The sequence below is a fragment of the Mustela erminea genome, chromosome 5, assembly GCF_009829155.1.
Source record: "Mustela erminea isolate mMusErm1 chromosome 5, mMusErm1.Pri, whole genome shotgun sequence".
Lineage (NCBI taxonomy): Eukaryota > Metazoa > Chordata > Mammalia > Carnivora > Mustelidae > Mustela > Mustela erminea.
The window spans coordinates 10,511,314-10,530,704 of record NC_045618.1 but is presented as its reverse complement, the minus strand read 5'-3'; the positions used below and the strand labels follow the sequence as shown (position 1 = coordinate 10,530,704).

At 49.7% G+C, this 19,391-nt stretch overlaps 1 protein-coding gene across 4 annotated transcripts in view; it reads right to left on the bottom strand.

Annotated features, from left to right (window-relative positions):
* SLCO3A1 (solute carrier organic anion transporter family member 3A1) overlaps positions 1–19,391 on the bottom strand; it is a 301,657-nt gene that overhangs the window by 69,813 nt on the left and 212,453 nt on the right. For all 4 annotated transcript variants that reach the window (XM_032342112.1, XM_032342110.1, XM_032342113.1 and 1 more), the window contains exon 3: positions 6,370–6,468. In XM_032342112.1, the coding sequence (XP_032198003.1) occupies positions 6,370–6,468 (99 nt within the window). The remainder of the gene's footprint in view (positions 1–6,369; positions 6,469–19,391) is intronic.

The following is a 19,391-nucleotide window of genomic DNA, read 5'->3' as shown; positions in this document are numbered from 1 at the left end:
GTGTGTGTTTATGTGAACATGTCAACTCGCTCCCAAAGGTACGTGCCGACGGGTGGAAAGCCAACGTTTGCTCGTAATTTGTAAGACAGGGAAGAGCACATGACCTGTGTCAGACCAAAGCCTGCCTGTGGTGCAGGCAAGGAGGGAGAGAGGGTCTGCAGCAAGGTGTGGTAGGGACAGGCAGGGGTGAGGGCTAGGATTTTGTACATCTAGGAAAATCACAGTTAACCATTTTAGGAAGTATTGATTTTTATTTTTTTTTTCTCCCGCTCTCCAGTGCAACCATCCAGAGCACCGTGGCAGGGAGAGAAATAATGTTCCGAGGAGAAACCACTCAGCTTTGGAGCATGCTGCCCCTCGGGTCAGGGCTGGCTTAAGGGGTGGAGTCTTGGTCCTGATTTCGATACTTCACAGGAAGACGGCTAATGCTTAAACCCAGGCTAAGAGTCTTTTCTGAGACACCTCCACAGAAGCGATGGTGAAAATCCCTCCGCGCCTGCCTGGCAATTGTCCCTGGTCAGCCAGAATGTTCTAGCACTGCTGACTAAGGGAGAGTTCCCTATGTCGGGCCGCAAAGAATGGTGCAGTAGACATTACTGATGTCTCCATTCGGGTCTCCTCTACGGAGAACAAGGATTACCTTCCCTCGCCGTGAACTTGGGTGTAGCCACACGCCACAGTTTTGCCGCTGAACTGTTGGAGGGCTCTTCTGTGCAGAGCCCTGTATGAGCTAGTGCCTGATTTGCCATGCTCTTTTGCCCTGCCTGATCAAAGAAGCATGTGATATCTTCCCGGGAGGGTCCCTGAGAGGTTATGACAAACAAAAGGTCACTGCTGACCCGAGCTGTGTACAAAACAAACCTCCAGTATTGTTTTCAGCAACTAAGATTTTGGCGGTGTTTGTTACCGCAGCAGAACCCAGCCTACCCTGACTACCGCCAAAGGCTTGGGAAATAAGAACAGAGGCAATTTAAGAACAGTGACCCTGGGCAGGCTTGGAATCGTGAAAGGGTTGACATATAGGTGGGGAACAGGGTGAAAACCTCTTTACTTTTCTTCCAATGTGGCTTTAGGTAGTATCTTGATCTTAAAAAATTAGTGCAGTTACTGCTTTTTTGTGAAGACTGTGGTCAGTAAGACGCCCAGAACAAAACTGAGAAGCACCTGGGTGTCGCATTTACAAAATGTACCTGTCAATCAAATTGCCCCCACAAAGGACAGAAACACACTGAGAAGCACCTGGAGGAGAACAGGATCCCAGGCTGAGGGAGCCACACGCGCAGAGGCATGGGACTCTGATGGGCTGGCTAAGCTCCACCCAGGCCCTCATCGGCCCCTCGGCCATTCCAGGCACGGAGGCAGTGGGGCAAAGGAACACCGTGACGGAGACGTCTGGCCGCCGTGAGACGGGCACAGTCCGGGCCTGCCTTTGCCGCGCTGTCTACAGGCTTGAAGGATTTCTGTTTTACAAGATCCATTTTCTAACCCTGCCATGTCTCAGAATCCAATGTGGGGAGGGTTTTTGTAGTTTTGTTGGGGAAGCTTTTGGCAGTGTTTGCTTCCTCTGTTTAAAGTCACCTAAACACAAGAGGTTGAGATTGATCGCCCATGCCTGAGGACTGCTGTCGTCACAGGTAGGGAAGAAAAATCGCTGGGAACAAAGTCAAACCACTTTAAATCTAACCAAACAACCTACTCACCCATGAAGATACCTAGGACGGTGAGAAGGAGCCGATCAAAGCACATGCCCCTCCCGGCCACACTGATACGTACGTGGTGCCCTGGGCTCTCTGGGCAGGCTTTTTTTTTGTTTTTTTCTTTTTGGTCCATTTACCTATTTATCTAACCTATTTCGTGAAACTTTTGCTGTGGGACTCAAGCATTCCAAGAGTATCCTTAAGTTACAGACCAAATTAGAAACTGGGGACAGGGAGGGGCTGAGGGTGGAGGACAGCGTGGAAGGTGCAGGATCCGGGCCGTTGAGCTGATGGAGTCTAACATGTATGAATCTGACGAAGCCCGCAGCCAGCCCTAGAACGGCAGAGCAGGAAGCTCTCGGGGGGTCGACCATTTGCAGGAGGCAAACATACGGACACATCTGATTCCGGGGACAAACACCGTGAAGCCATAGTGGGGCCAGCTGGTGCCCGCCTGAGGAGGAGTCTGTAACGGATGGGCGGACGAGGTTAGGTCATCTCAGCCAGGCCTTTGCCCACGGAAGGGGGCAGCCTTCTGGCAAAAGTCCTGGAGAAATTCCAGGCACACAAGCTGTCGGGTTTGGAGTTGGGCAGAGGCCTGGGCTTTGAATCCTACTGGCTGCGGAAATGAATTAACCTGTCGCTGACTGTGCACTTGCGACACACCAGGTGCCAGGCTAGGCACTTGGCGTGATTAACTCACGTCCCTGGGGGGGTCACACCGCTTGGAAGCGGGAGAGCTAAGATTCCAAGAGAGGTCTGCATCCAGCACCGGAACTCAGGACTCAAAATCGCTGCAGGAGAACGGCTCAGCTGGCAGGTAGGCGACGAGCAGGACCCACGCCCCGAGGGGAACGTCCTTAAGTTCAGTGAGACGGTCTACATACAGCCTTAGTAAGCGGTCAGTTCGCAGCTGCCGGGATCAACTTCCTTCTGATAAGCCCACTGCTCGGGTCTGCCGACTCAGGGCTTTGGGGTAACCCCTGCTACCACGTCTTCCTTTCTTCTAGGTTCTGTTCTCCACGGGTCTCAGTCTTACAAAGGCTTCCTCCAAAAGCACTTCTGGCTGTACCATCACTCCTTCCCCAGGCTGTTACAAAAGGCACCTTTCCTTAAGAAGAGGGACCACGGGAGCCACACAGGGATCAAACACAGAATTAGAGCAGCAGCGGCAGAATGCCAGTGTCTAATCACGGCCAGCAGAGTCCTCCTGGGGGGCTGCCTGCGGGGTCGGCCTTCCCCACAGCTGGCCTGTTCCTTACAAGCGCCCGCCTGCCCCCCACAAGAGAGCAACCAGTCTCCCCCACTGGTCTCCCCGCTTCGACCCTGTGTCCTCACATTCCCCCCGCCACCTGCCCCATGACAAGAGCTCTGTCTGCCTCGCCCACCCCCCCTCAGGCTCCAGATCACACTCTCCCCAGTCCCCTCTCCGGCTGTCCGCTGAGCGCCTGGCCCTTTCCGTTCATGTCCCAGGACACACTCTGATAGGTCTGAGCAGCCCTAAAGGGGGGCTCTGTCTTCACCGGTGCAGAAAACACACAGGAGGGCCACCTCTCAGTAACTGAGAACTCCCTTTCCAGAATATGGCCCGAATGCATTCCAGAGAGCAAGTCTGAGTCACAAGATGAGAAACCATCAAAATTGCTGGCAGCTATAGATCCTGTGTCTTGCTCTGTGATCGAATAAATTATACTCTTCTGCCCTCTACTGGTAAAGGGCAGCGCCAGCCCTCCCGGGCCTTCAGCAAGGAGGCAACAAAAGCCCGAGACTCCCAGGGCACCCTTTCCTAGAGACACAGTGGAAGGGACCGTGGCTGTGTGCTGAGGGGCTGGGGGGCGGGGGGTAGGCACCAGCAAGATACCCAGCTGGACCAGGAATGCACACATCTGCCTTCTGCTTCAAACTGCCAGTGAGCCTGGAACCCCGATGGTGTTGCTTCACTTGGGGCCCCCACTGGTCAGCAAAGATGCAGACCAGACGGGACCATGGGCAGGACTCCAGCTGAGGGGACAGCCCAGTGCAAAGGAACCGCCCACTGAAGGGGACCCCGATTGAACCGGCTGAGCCCCTGCAGCCCCCTGTCCACCCCTTGGTCACCGCAGGCACAGAGAAAGGATGCTATTTCATTCCCAGGAGGGAGCACGGTGGAGGGAACTGCAAAGTAGAAATGCCTGTACCCTTGCTCAGGAGACCTGGGTTTTATACAGATATGCCCCTCGGACTAGGTACATCCCAGTGTCCCTGTCTAGGCCCGTTTCCTTGTCTGTACAATAAGAGGCATAGAAGAGAATGATCTGAGGTTCCTGGCTCAGAGATGCTGGTAGCCCACAGGCTTGATCCAGGGGGGCCACTGCTGATATGCTTAGGGGACTGCCTGACCACCTGGCCTCTTCTTCCAAGCAGCCCTCCCCTCTGCAAGGGGGTGCACCTGTCCCTCACCTGCTTTTACGATTCCTGTCTTGTGCTGCCTTTGGCACAGTGGCAGAAGCTGCCCTTTTTTTTGCGGGGGGAGGGGGGGTGCACACAAGCAAGATGGCAGCAGACTCCCACCGCGTGGTATTTCTCTGAGCGGGCCACCCCTCGTCCCCCTTGCTAGGAGTAGGGTTTGAAGGATCAACCAATTGCTGCATAACGGCAGCCTCCAAACCCCTCTTGACCAGAGCCAGCACTTTAAAAGAATAAGAAAACAAAGCTGCATTTGATTCTTTTCTTACCCCCCCGCCCCCCCCTGCAAATTTGTAACATCATTAGCTACAAGTAAATATATCAGTGGGATTAATGGAGTGAGGCACGGAGTGACTTGATTGGATTTAAAACCACATTACTTCTTTGGGGTGAATTAGTAAATTTAGCACCGTCAGGAGATGACGGATTGAGAAGCCAGGGCTTGAGCTCTTATTGATCCTGAGAAAAGATCGGTATGAGGCTTTGAGAAGCTGGAACGGCTTCCCATGCTCCGTTCCCAGAGAGAGAGAAAACAGGGCCTCTCTGCTCGCAGAACTGCGCAGAACCAGAGTGCTGGGGGGCTCACAGGTGACTTGGGACCACATATGGGAGGCAGCGTCTCAGATGGCCTCCGGGGAGCCCATGCCCTGAGTGGAGACCGGAACATGTGGCTTGCTTGTGACCCCCGGATGCGGCAGAAGCAGCGACACTGTGACCCCCGGATGCGGCAGAAGCAGCGACATGTCACCTCTGAGCCCAGGTTATAAACAGATCACGGCCCTCTCTCATCCTCTCCTGGTTGTTCACTCCGGGGGAGCCCTGGTGAGGGAGCCCCGTCAGGAGGCCCAGGAATGGGAGATGGAAAGTAGATCCTTCAAACCCGCTGACAGCCTGGGGAGTGAACTTAGAAGTCGAATGTCCTGCAGCTGAGCTTTGAAATGAGAGAAGACACATGTCCACACCCTGGCTACAACCTCATGAGGGACCCCTGAGTCAGAACCACCCAGCCAATCAGCTCCTGGACTCCACGCCCACACAAATAACCTGTGATATCATAAGCGACACCCCAGTGTTGTTTTCAGTCCTAAGTCTGGGGTAACTTGTTGCAAAGCAAGAGGAGACTAAGAGACCAAGTGACCTGTGCTTTGGCCGCTGAAGCGTCAGGAGAAGCTTCGAGACAGCGTGTAACTCGCCATGGCCTGGTTTCCTGTCTGGGCAACCGTCAGGCTGGGGTCAGACAACGCTTCCATGAGCCGCGTCCTGCAGTGACCTCGAGGACCCAAGCCTCACTGTCCCCACCACTGCCAGCCCACGCTGCTTACGTAGCATGCCCAAGAAGTAAGTTTTGCTTGTGTAAAATCACTTCAGATTGGGGAGCCATGTGTGACCACAGCATAACTTAGCCTGTGTCAACTAGCCCACTGCCACATCAAAGTGTGCCTGCCTAGGGTTTGGGGGCGCCCAGAGCCGTCTGAGAAGTACACTTGCTCTCCTGCTAGGAACTAAGAAGTGTCGCTTGAAGTGGTTTTGAGGTACGGTACGTTTCTTCATAGAGGACACCCCCAACACTGACTTGTAGAAGCGGGTTTCAAATACTCTGTCTCATCGGCCCCATCTGTACACCTGCATTTCCAGAACACACTTAGAAAGTGGGGTTCTCCCCTAGGTTATTGGGCTAATATTCAATGGGAAAATGCCAGGCATTCCACATCTGTCCTCTCATGTAGTTCTTAGAGTGGCCCCATGAAGCAGACAGAATTATTGCTATGATTTACAGAGGAGGAAGATCTAGATTGGAGGAGTAAAATCAACTACAGGCATTACTCTGCCTCTGGGTGGACACTGGAAGAACACCACCGGACCCCAAGCCATCAGAGCCAATGCTCATGCTCTCTCCTTTGATCTCTGGTGAGCCAGCAGCTCGAGGTCCACACACTGAGGCTGTCTCTTCATAAGAGGGTTTCATTTACTTACTTACTTATTTTTAAGATTTTATTTATCTATGTGATGGACAGAGATCACAAGTAGGCAGAGAGAGAGGAGGAAGCAGGCTCCCTGATCAACAGAGAGCCCGATGCGGGGCTCGATCCCAGGACCCTGGGGCTTAACCCACTGAGCCACCCAGATGCCCCCATAGGAGGGTTTTAGAACGTAAAAGCTAAAGGGCTCCCTTCCAATGGGGGACATGCCCAGGGGTGGTGATAAGAAGTTGGAATACGCTCCTTACTTGTGTCAATGAAGACGGCATCCACGTACATTTTGGTACAGAAAGAGCCCAGGATAAATCCACAGGCTGGTCCAAATACCAGCATCGTGAAAAGGATTCCTGAAAGAAGAAGATGAAACAGAAATTAGATTTTAAAAAAGGAAAAAAAAAAAAAAAAAAAAAAGCAGAAGCCATTCAATGAGCAAAAACAGTCCGCAGATCAAGGATATTGTTTGACATTGATCAGATGAGACCCTGGATTTACAAGTGACACTATAGGACTTAGTAAAAAAATCCTAAGGGCGGAAGCGCATACGGAAGCATCGTTATGCAGAAATTCTACAGTTTTTGGTAGGTTGCTCTGAAATATCTGTGGGCCCTGAGTGAGCTTACTTTTACAGTACTCCATCCCACACCGTATTAATCATATTAAAATACACCCACTCTGTCATTAAATGGTTTCTGTCATAAACTTTTTTTTTAAATTTTATTTATTTATTTTGACAGAAATCACAAGTAGGCAGAGATGCAGGTAGAGAGAGAGAGAGAGAGGAGAAAGCAGGCTCCCCGCCGAGCAGAGAGCCCAATGCCGGGCTCGATCCCAGGACCCTGAGATCACGACCTGAGCCGAAGGCAGAGGCTTAGCCCACTGAGCCACCCAGGTGCCCCTATAACCATTTTTTAAAAGACTTTATTTACTTATTTGACAGATAGAGATCACAAGTAGTCAGAGAGGCAGGCAGAGAGAGAGGGGGAAGCAGCCTCCCAGCTGAGCAGAGAGCCCGATGCTGGGCTCCATCCCAGTATCCTGAGATCATGATCCGAGCCAAAGGCAGAGGCTTAATCCAATGAGCCACCCCGGCGTACCCTGTCATAAACATTTTTGAAACGATTTTTATAATTTTGCTTTCACCATTTATTTGGCTTTATGTAATTCATTTAATTTACAGTTGGCTAGGTTTTTTCAGCACTCATTGTATGAATTCAGGAATTGTTGTGAAGGGAGAAAAGTTAAAGGCACAAATTATTTTCAAATGTAATGAAATGTTTACGGGCATTAAATTTAGCAAAAAAACGGAGCTGACATAATGGTATGCTTTGAGAACATTTAATTAGATGTTTTATTAATTTGAATTTTGCAGATCTGCCCCCCCCCCATATTTTGGAGTTGCTATCTATTGTTTTAATAATTTCAAGACTCAACCTTTTCCATGGGACTTGAGAAGATGGTCCTAGGCACAAACTTAAGGGCCTGATGGATTTAACACCCGAGATGTTGCGCAAACCCTTTTATTCATTCTGGGAAAAGTACTGAGCCCAAACTAAAACCCACAGGCTGTATCTATTTAACTAAATTTCAGTTTTGTAGAACATTCCTTGAGCAATGACAGTTCTCAAGGCCCTGGGAATAAAAACAGGAGTGAAGCGTGGCCCTTCCTACAAGAGGCTGGCTGCTGCGGGGACAAACAAGCTGGACATGGGTTGATCCAACCAAAGCAGATGGCCGAAAAGAGGGGTGCTAACAGGTCCCTGAGGGCACGTGAGGAGCAAGGCTGGAGATGAATTCAAACAAAGGGAGTCTGAGCTCGGCGGAGGGTACTTCTGGTCTGCTCACAGGTGTAGACTAACTCATTCTGATTTCCCTCCGTGACGTCATCATGGAACCACTCAAATACTCAGTCAATCAATACTTACTGAGCTCCTTCTCGGTGCCAAGCATGTGTCTTGGGAATGGAGATTCAGCAGTGAACCAAACGATTAAGAATCCTGGCCTTCCAGGGGCACCTGGGTGGCTCAGTGGGTTAAGCCACTGCCTTCGGCTCAGGTCACGATCTCAGGGTCCCATGTCTGGCTCTCTGCTCAGCGGTGAGCCTGCTTCCCCCCTGCACCCCCTGCCGCCTGCCTCTCTGACTACTTGTGTTCTCTCTGTCAGATAAATAAATAAAATCTTAAAAAAAAAAAAAGAATCCTGGCCTTCCAGAGCTCACTGACTTGGAGGTAGGGAGAAAACACAAACTATAAACAGGAACTCAACTTGTTTAGAAACCCTTGGCAAAAGAAGCCACGTCTTCCGGATTTATAGACAGAAACCCAGACCCCAGAGCCATCGCTTGAAGACAGCTTATAAGGAATTGTTTGATAAAGGAAGGAATGACAAGAGGATGGTTTATATCATGCAAATGGGGCCGAACCCACTCTCAGGGAAATGCTACTCTGTGATCTGGAGCAATCTAGAAGCTCTCCAGTCTCAAAGTACATGGCCCCAGAGCTGGCCAGAGACCCCCAACTACTGTTATTCTTAGTTATTCTTGTTTCTAAGAATCTTGAGAGAAGTCATTTCCATTTTATCAGTACATGGACTCTGGTTTGTCACAGCTTAGATTCAGAAAACCTAACAGAGGAAGTTGGGAGTATTGCTGGAAAATTCTAGAATATGGGGATCTTGCAGATATGGGCTAGAATTAGGGGGGGCTATCCTTAGCAGGGGAGGGTTAGAGACTAGAGCTACTCTTGGCCCATTCCTTGGGACAAAAGTGAAGCAGAAAAAATGCTGAGGAAGTCCCGGGGGCAGGGGTGGGGGCATGGACAGGAGGGATCCCAGGCAAGACCGGCACCACCCAACGTAGCCTACAGGGATTTCTGCTTCAGGACAAAACTCTGAAGGCAGCCATGTCCTCCTGTCCAGGTTGCAGACTGAGGTGAGACCCTGGTCAGCCACGGGTTCTCTAAAGATGGTTCAGCAATTTACCTATCTGCTCTGGCAGTCCCGAGGAAGGGACCCAGAGGACAGGAACGCATTCCCTCTCATGGGCGCTGCAGCTACCCTGCTGACTCCCTGTGGATATTCCAGCGGAGGCTCTGACTGTCCCCCACCCCCAGCAACCCCCACCACGCCTAATAATATGCCTTTTTCATGCCAATTAGAGAAAGCCTCCAACCTAGCTAATCATCACTGGTGCACTGCCCACAGACTGAGTAATGCAAATTACAGCTAATCCTTTAGCAGGTCAAGGGAGGAAGCTTTTAGTGTCTTCGGAAGAAACAGCTGATGTGAAGAGGAGGTGGAGATTGTCCTGTTTCTCCCTCCCTGACCTGGGGACGGTAGAGAGTGTGGACTGGCCAGACACCCGGGAACAGCTGGGGACCCCGAGTCCTGGGCCTCCCGTCCTTGTACAAGTTGGGACACGGAAGAAGTCACGTCCCTTGAGCTCAGGTGCCCGCAGGAGCCCCACGGGGCCCACACAGGCCAAATGTCCATTCTGGCTGCTCGGGCAGAGAGCACGGCATGCCACGCACCAATGCGACCTCACCTTCCGCCGAGAACACCTCCCACCGTGGTTCCTCTAGGAGAAGACAAGGGTTTCCAAGCTGTTGGATTGTGGCTTTCCATTTTAACAAGACGGAGTTCTCCTCCAACACCAGAGAAATCTGATAGGGCCCAATTCCAAAAACCAACGAAGGATACAGAACACACATATCTTTGTATGAAGGGCATTTTTCCCCTCAGCTAAAATCTCTGGCGGCATTTTATTTTTTTATTTGAGAAAGAGAGAGAGTGAGCGTGTAGCAGGGTTGGGGCAAGGGGCAGAGGTAGGGAATCTCCTGCAGACTCCCCACTGAGCACAGAGCCTGCCATGGGGCTTGATCTCATGGCTCATGAGATCACCACCTGAGCTGAGCCACCCAGGCTCCCTCCGGAGGCATTTTCTAAGCAGCTCCTCCTCAGAGAGCTGTTAAAGCAGCCTCCAGTAAGAACAAGTTCCCGAATCTTTTCCAGGGAACCATCCAGTAGAGATGTGGGAGGGGGTCTTCACCACCCTTCACACCAGGAACACCCTTTTTCTTTTCTTTTCTTTTTTTAAGATTTATTTTATTTTATTTATTTGACAGACAGAGATCACAGGTAGGCAGAGAGACAGGCAGAGAGAGAGGAAGGGAAGCAGGCTCCCCACCGAATGGAAAGCCCGATGTGGGGCTCGATCCCAGAACCCCGGGATCACGACCTGAGCCGAAGGCAGAGGCTTTACCCACTGAGTCACCCAGGCGTCCCATTTTCTTTCCTTTTTTTTTTTTTTTCCTAAATAGAAATTAGGTCCTACAAAGTAGGTTGTTTTCTTTAAGCATTATGTCCTTTTTTAAAAAAAAAATTTTTAAGTTTTTTTAAAAAATTAATTTGACAGACAGAGATCACAAGTAGGCAGAGAGGCAGGCAGAGAGAGAGGAGGAAGCAGGCTCCCTGCTGAGCAGAGAGCCAGACACAGGGCTCTGGGATCATGACCTGACCGAAGGCACAGGCTTTAACCCACTGAACCACCCAGGTGCCCCAGGAAACACACTTTTTCTACGGCAGAAATATCTCAGGATAACAACCCAAATAAAGCAGCATGCAGAGCCCAGCCCTGGGTTTTTAGGGGAAGCTGTTCCTCTGCAAGGCTATGAGGCAGGCCATGATCTTACAGAATGTACTTCTGAACGCGCTTCCTTGCTCTCGTCTCCATTCAGTCTCCTAGGCTGTGAATTTATTTTGTTGAATGAAACCACCTCACAGGGTCCGCCCAAACAGACAGGAGAAAGACTGGCCAGCACTTAGATCCACAGTCCCAGTGCTGAGCGGTCCAGTGCGTCCAGGACGGGAGGGGATGAGCTCTGTGGCTCAGTGCTGCCCCCTGCTGCCTGCCAGATTCACGAACACAGGAGGGGAGGGGCGAGGGGCAGAGGAGAAATCCAGACACAGGAAATCTTTAATATTAAAAATAAAAATACTTTTTTCTTTTAATTCATGTGCATTTTTTTCCAGACATTTCTTACGTAATTTGAATCTAACTGCTTGATTAACAAAGTTGCTATATATTCCTTTTAGACTCAGGGGTCCGTGAAAAATATAATTAAGATACTAAGGGAATGGGGAGCGTTCATGGCTCAGTGGATTGAGTGTCTCACTCTTGACTTTGGCTCAGATCACGATCTCAGGGTCCTGGGATGGAGCCCCGCACTTCAGGCTCCCTGCTCACTGGGGCGTCTGCTTCTCCCTCTGACTCTGCCTCTCCCCCAGCTTGTTCTCTGTCTTTTGCAAAACCAAAAAAAAAAAAAAAAAAAAAAGAAGAAAGAAAAGAAAAGAAAAAGCAGCAGCAGCTTGCTGCCTTATTGGAGAGACTTTCAACCATTCTTAGTCACTCAAAATACATAATGGTACCTTCTAGGGGCCAGGCACTGTGCTAGCTGCTGGGACACAGCAGTGAATAAAACAGACAAAAGTCCCTGCTTTTCTGTGGAGTTTGTGTTATGGAGGAAAGGCCATAAACAAACCAACCTACCATGCTGTAGTCTGGGTGCACAAAGGGGCAGGACGACAAAGACCCTATGTGGCATCGAGTCCTTGATGTAACACACGGCACCGTGTTTGCTGTGCAACCAAGCTGGGGCCACTTTGTGGGAGGCAGACTAACCTCCCCAAACAAGTACCTGTCCTAATCTCTAGAACCTGTACCTGCTAGCTTAAATGACAAAAGAGAATTACGGATAAAATGGAATTAAGGTGGCTGGTCAGTTGACTTCAAGAGATTATGCTGATGATCCCTAAGGACCCAATCACAAGATTCCTGTAAACGTGGAAGGAGAAAGAAAAGTCAGAGTTGGAGAAGGGGTAAGACGACTCCACCAGAGGCATGGCCTCTTGAGAGGGACATGACCAAGCCACGGCTGGCTTTGAAGATGGAGGATAGGTTGTGAGCCCAGAAATGCGGACCACCTGTTGAAGCTGGAAAACGCAAGAAAATGGGTTCTCCCTTCCTGAGTATTCTCCAGAGGACGAGAGTCCTGACACCACCTTGATTTGAGCTCAGTGAAACCACGGCGAGTTTCTGACCTCTAGACCCGTAAGGTCAGACACTTGCATTATTTTAAGCCACTAACTTTGTGGCAACTCATTATGGCAGTGATAGAAAACTAATGCAATTATTAATCACATGTGAGTCAATTCTCAGATCTTACAACCATGAATATCCATGTGATGGCTGAGAACAGGACACTGCGTGAAGTCCATTAATTACCTGACCAGGGAAGATTTTTTGTGGGACATTTTCCAGCGCTGGTGTGGACTGGGGCACAGTCACAGAGAAGCTGGAGGGCAGTCCAAGCCCTGTGAGACAGAGATGGTGTTTTATTCTTCTTTCTATCCCTTGTCTGGCCCCACGTAACAAAAAGTTAGGTCAGTGGCTATTGAAAGAATATAGGAAAGAGAACACTAGTTACAACACTGCCATGAAAAGAGGGCGTGTCTTTGCCCAAGCTCAGCCCCCAACCTATTTCCACGGATAATACTCTACACACCTATCTCTCTCAGCACTGGGGACCCTCCCATCCCAGAGCCTCCTCTCAGATCCAATGAGCCAGGGGGACTCGAGGGACAGAAGGGGTCAGGCCAGATGCACAGAACCCAAAGACTCTGGAAAACCCAAATGGAGACTTCAATTTAGAATCTGCTGGTCTAGGAAGAATTAGTCCATTTTATTATACTACTGATCTATGATAATAAAAGTACAACATTTTTTGGAATGTTTGCATCATGGAACACATGGATTCTAATTTGTTTACAGAAATGTGGAGGGCCAGGAGCAGCCTACATACCTCTGAAGAATTATCAACTTGTTCTACTGAACATCAGGACTTTTTTATATCATTTTTTTCAGGACTTTTATTTTTTTACAGCTGTAATGATGAAAACAGTGCATTTCTGACTTACGGAACAACAGATATCACAAGCAAGCAGAAAACCAAGCCCAGAAACAGAGTCACACGTACGTGGACACCTGATTTATGGCAAACTGTGCATACAAAGCAGCAAGGAAAAGGATGATCTTTTCCATAAATGTTGCTGGGGCAACTTGAAATTACAGTGGTGTTGGCGGGGGCGGGGGGGGCCCAGCCTCTCAGGAAATGCAAAAATCAATTCCAGGCAGATCAGAGACCTGTGTGAAAAGCCAAACAATAAAGCTTCTGAAAGGTACCGACAAGAGTACTGTTATGATGTCAGAGGCAGGGAAAGATTTCTTACACCGAACAAAGCAAGCACTAGGCATTATAAGAAAAGCTTGGTAAGTTGGCCTACATTAAAATTAAGAAGGTCATTCATCCGATTCACCCAAAGAGCCCAATGACAAAGCGAACATGTGGGAAAATAAACGTGTAACGTACATCCTTAAAAAACATAGACAAGAATCAGAGATCTCATGTCTAAACTATGTAAAAACTGCTAGCAGTTCATGAAAAAAGTAACTAGTGAAAAAGGGGACAGAAATCGTAACAAGTACTTCACAAAAAGAGGGACTGCAAATGAACGATGGGCTAGGACAAGATATTCAACCTCATGAGAATTCGAAGACATGTGCATTACGACCCCAAAAAATGTCCTTCCCTTTTAGCTGGTTAAAGAGCTCTGATCATAATAACTGTTGGCAAGGCTGTGGGGCATCTGGGATTCCTACACGTTGCTGGTACGAGTATAAACTGCAGAACCCCTTTAATAAAACTTTGACAGTATGTGGAAAAGTAAGGATAAACTCGCCCAATGACCCACCATTCCAACTCCTAAGTAAATACCTTACAGGAAGTCTGACAGGTACTGGGAGACACATCCAAGAATGCTCATGCAGAACAGGAGACAGCCCAGCACCCATCAGCAATAGATCAGAGAAATCAACTACCCATATTCCGGAATTGCTGTATAAGCAAAGAAAACACATCATCAACAACGTGGATGAACCTTCAAAGAGACAGTGCCAAGCAAAACAACACAGGTGAGAACGCATACCGGTGTGATTCTCCTCATACAGAATTCGAAGCAGCAAAATTAAACTATTTAGTGATATGTAACTCTGTAGTCAGACCATTAAGATGTGGCTGCTGCTGCCAAGGCAGGCAGGGAGGAAGAGAATTATGATCCAGAAGGAGACAGGGCATGTGTGCGTGTCAGGGGGGAACGGGGGGAGCAGTAGGGGGGTGGGGGGCGGGGATGGTTCTGGGGGGTGCTGGTTTTGTGTCTGGTCTCTTTCTAGGCTACTGGATGTTGGTTTCACAACAATTTGTTAAACTGTAATATGTTTTCTGCACAAAGACACGACTGTTACCTTTTTCACTTATGTAAGTCTCTGTAACTTCAGTACCTATATACAAGCAGCTGCTCATTTTCTCAAAGTGTATCAAGGGAATCTCAGGAACCCTCCAGAGAAAACCACAGATTTCCCCTGAAGTGATCTTTCATTCTGTCAAGGCCAGAGCCCTCAGATCTGCTCTTCCCCAGCCCTGCTCAGCGCTCTCAGAAATACTTTTCACAACCCTGCATGGAAAGTGACTGGGGTGGGTCTATCCTATGGGAAGGACAGTGCTGGCTTCCGCCGCCATCTGTGTGCCTGCAAGCACAGTATAAATGTTCCCCGTGCCTCAGTTTCCACCTCTGTAAAATGGGCTCACAACCACCCTCCCCTCTTGGGGGCCTTTGAGGATCAAATGTGTGAATGCATCCAAAAAAAAAAAAAAGCAAGCTCCAGGTAAGTTCCCGGAACACAAATGGTTCTCAAAAAACATTAGGTATCAAGCATTCTTCTCACCAATATTTCCAGCAGCAGAATTTTCTCTTCTGCTTTCTGAGTTTCACTCTTTTTTGCTTACTTAGGTGGGAGATGCTTAACAGACTATGGAAAATCCAGAATCATATAATAAAAATATGTCATCATTCTCCTATTTCTTTTTGGGCATGACTGTTCTCAAAGCGTATTTTCTTCCTATGCGTTTTTGCATTGGCGAGACGAGAGGTTCATTTAAACACAAAACCTCTTTTCCTCATTTTAAAAGCAGCACATGTTCACTCTAGAGCGATGTGAGTATAAAGATGGAGAGGGACTCCACATCGTGGCCAAGAACACAGAGCCTGAAGCTGGCCAGAGTTGGCACTCATGAGCTGTGTGAGCTTGGGAAAGAAACTGACCTTCTCTGGGGCCCCATGCTCTCACCCGAGCCTGGGGATCCCAACAGTACCCAGCCCACGTGGCTGTTTCAAAGTATAAGTGATCAGTGTATGTCCAGGGCTTTCCACAGCACCCAGCATACAGTGAAAATAAAATAAAATAAAATAAAATAAAATAAAATAAAATAAAATAAAAAACAAAATAAATTTTGCTATTATTATTATTATAAAGAAGATGGCAGGAATTACCATCTCTTACCACCCAGACAGAAACACTGATATTCATTTAGATATTCCTTCCCAGCCCATTCCTATACAGAAGGTTAATTTTTTAAGAATAATAAAGAGAAATCCAAAACACAGGTCTCCTAACAGAAACCTTGGAAACAAACAATAATATTTTCTAAAGAGTATCTGTTTTTTAAGAATCGAATTATCTATGTAAGTAGAATTTAAGGCGCTGGTGGAAAGGAATTTCAACGGCCAGGCATTTCTCTGCTGCCCTCAGGAGGATGGCAAAGGACAGAGCTAAGACACTCCAGAACCACACTGCCCAGCACCCCAGGCCCGGCTCAAGATCCCTCCCCGGCCATGAGGAGGGAGGGCACCCAAGGACACGGTGATCTCATGTGACAGCAATGACTTCTTAGCAGTGACCGAGAACGTTGAGCCGAGGGCTCTGGCTTGACAGAATGAAAGATCACTTCATGGGGAGTCTGGTTTTCTCTGGAGGGTTCCTGAGAGTCCCTTGACACAACTTCGAGAAATTGAGACAACATTCTCTCCCGCAGTACACACAATACACGCAGGTTAGTGTTTCGGCCTCTTTTGGAAGGAAAATGGTCTGATGAATCCTCTGTTTTCTGTCTGATTATAAAAGCAATGAAATCAGAAGGAGGACCATTTATTATTATCCTATCATCTTGAGGCAGTCGCTTTCAAGTCTCTATCCCTTCTGATGTACTTGACGTCAAACAAAAATTCTCATGATCCCTTGATAAGGCACACGTTATGATACCCTTTTTGTACACAAGAAACAGGAGCTCAGAGAGGTTAGTCAACTGCCCCAAGGCTACACAGCACGTAAAAGGCAGAGGTAAGTTTGAACTCAGACCTGGAAGGTCACCTAAGTTCTTAAAGGAGGAGGAGTCAGGACATGATGGTACAGCAGTGAAGCCTTTGGAATCCATGAGACCTAGCCTGGGATCCTGATTACACTTCTCAATTTCTGGATGACTCATTTCCCAGCTCTGGGTCTGGAAATAAGAATAGATACCTTATAGAATAGTGAGAATGCTTCTGGTGCCTAGAATGTAGAAGATGCATTCTAGAATTCTCCTTGCATCCCAGGGGTGATGAATCCAAGAAGGAAGGTCTGCATGGCTGGTGTTCCCTAGACACGAGTCTTGCTCTCTTGGGCTGGACTCCGTCATTTTAACCCCGGTCCCATTAACTGGGCAGAGTGAAGGAAGCTCAGGTTGGCTGTGGCTTTTCCCCACTAGAGGGCAGCACTGGCCCAGAAAAGAAAGAGTCCTGCCTTGAACTCCCTTGTCCTCTACTTCCTAACGGCCAGGAAACCCTCAGTCCAGAGCACTGTTGTCTCTCGATTTATCCAAATGTGTTCTTCCGTGTTGAAATTTGCAGGCTGAAATTTCTCCCCTAAGAAGGAACATTCTGCATCATACGTGCATGAATAAAACATGACCCATAACCAGTAGGAGGTCTGCAAAACATGCAATACATATTTATCTCGTGCCCACTGCCAAGAGCCCGCCAGGATGATGTCACTGACCTTGCTTATTTCGGAGGGGGAGGCGGAGGGAAGAGAGGATGAGGAGGCGAGCCTTCACTGAGCACGGACCGTAAGCCAGACCCTGGCTGCAATTTGTGTAACAGAATCAGCCCCGTTGCAAGGTTTATCAACAAAAGCTAACGTTGCTAGCGCCGTCTGCTACCAGATGTGAGCTTCTGTGCCTCTTCCCACAGCCCCCAACCTGGTACCTCTCAGGGCAGCGGCATCACCGAGTCTCGAAGTTGCACTTTGGAATCACCCGGGACACTCACCAAAGCAAATACTCATGGGTAGTTCCCCCGCCCCGGGATCGGATGGTGGTGGTCTGGGGGCACAGCCCGGTCCCTGGGATTCTTTTCAAGTTCTCTGGCGCTGTGCAGCCAGGTTGAGAACCTCTGATTTTGCTGACCTTGACCGAGGAACCAGGTGGTAGAAAATGCATCTGGGCCCAGGGGACAAGGGAAGGACGTGCAGGCGATCTGACATCGGCCTGCAAGGTGGAGGGCAGCTGGAGACTGGGCGTGGCCAGGCGCAGGTCTCCGAGCTAGTGGCAGAACATGAAGGCTCGATGCACAGTCAGCCCAAGCAGCCCCGAATGCCAGGAGAACGGGGAACCTGACCACAGAACACCGAGACAAACCCGGGGTAGCCCCTAGGTCTTAATTACTTATGCGGGTCCTCCATCTAGATTCTCCGTCTCCTCCAGGCCCTGAGCAGTGTACCCAAGTTCTACTCTCCACTCCGAGCCTGCCCTCAATAGCACCTCCTCCAAGAGGCCTTCCTAGATCTCCTTCTTCCTTCTCCTAGCTTCCTCTGCCACAGCACCTGAGACCTTTTCTACAGCTGTTTACAGTCTGCCCGGATGCACAAATAAAGTTCGACATTGTAGGTATGCTGTCAGAGCTGCAGACTCAAGGAAGGCAGAGACCTTCTTAAAAAAACAAACAAACAAACAAACAAAAAACCAAAAAACAAGAAAAGAAACCATATACACATACAGTTTGGTTTTCCGCAGGGGTAAGACTCCAGCCCTTTGCCTGGAGGAGGGACCGAGTGTTTGGTGGACTGAGAACGGATTACGACCCAGGCCTGGGAGAGGCGGGAGGGCCTAGCATGATGCCACAAGGCCCAGGAAGGATCTGCACCCGGCCAAAGCTTTGGGTGTTACTCGTCTTGATCTCCCTGCCCAGCTAACAGAAGTCTCTCTTCCTCACCTCCTGTCTTACAGGGCCTTATGGGGGTGAGGGCACACGTCCGTCAGGCTGGCCAGCCCGTGCACATCGGGTGTGATGTCCTGAGGGAGGAACCCACTGTTAGCGGAGGCCAGGCTGGGGCTCCACGGGGGCTGCTGTGTCAGGGCTGGGATCACCATCAAATTCTCCTGGAGCTTTCTTTGTACATGGCAGGTACCGAGGGGCAGGGCTGGAGCTCGTGGCCTCTTCAAACCTAGTGTGAGCACGCCTGCTCTCTGCCCCCATGCCCTGTTTCAGCCCCTGGAAACTCCGGGCTCCCCGAGACTGCACTGGCTGATGAAATGAGCAATGCAGCTGGCGGGGTGGGGGCCAGGAAGCCACGAGCCGTGCCAGCAGGAAACCCACCCCAATCAGCAACAGGCTGCCCTTTCCTGAAGGGCCCATATCCTGTCTGCAGGCCAACGAGGGTCTGCCCAGCAGCTCTCTGAGGTCATGGGGTGGTTTCCTGTTTCCCTGCCCCCTGCAGCTTCTGGCAGGAGACAGTGGAGAGACGGGGGCCCCTGGAGTCCAGCAGCCCCGGGTATGCCCATGGCACTCCTCCTCTCTGTTGAAGCCTGAACACCCAGGAACTCAGAATGTGACTGCGCATGAAGACAGAGCCTTTAAAGGGGTGATTAAGTTCAAATGAGGTCGTGAGGGGGGGTCCCCACCCAAAAGGACTAATGTCCATGGGGCGCCTGGAGGCGGGAGGGCGCAGTTGCTTAAGTGGCTGACTCTTGGTCTCAGCTCAGGTCATGATCTCAAGGTCGTGAGATCGAGCCCCGCCGCGTGCTCTGCTCAGCGTGGAGTCTGCTTAAGGTTTTCTCTGTCCTTCTCCTGCTAATGCCCCTCCTCAAATAAACAAATAAATCTTAAAAAACGAAATAAAACCCCAAAGACCAGTGTCCTTGTAAAAAGGGAAGAGGACACCAGGAGCGCCTGCGCCGAGGACCCCGCGTGCGGGCACGGCGGGGAGGCGGCCACCGGCAAGCCGGGGAGAAACCGGCCTTGCCAGCACCTTGGTCCGGCCTCCAGAACTGGGAGACATGCGTGTCCG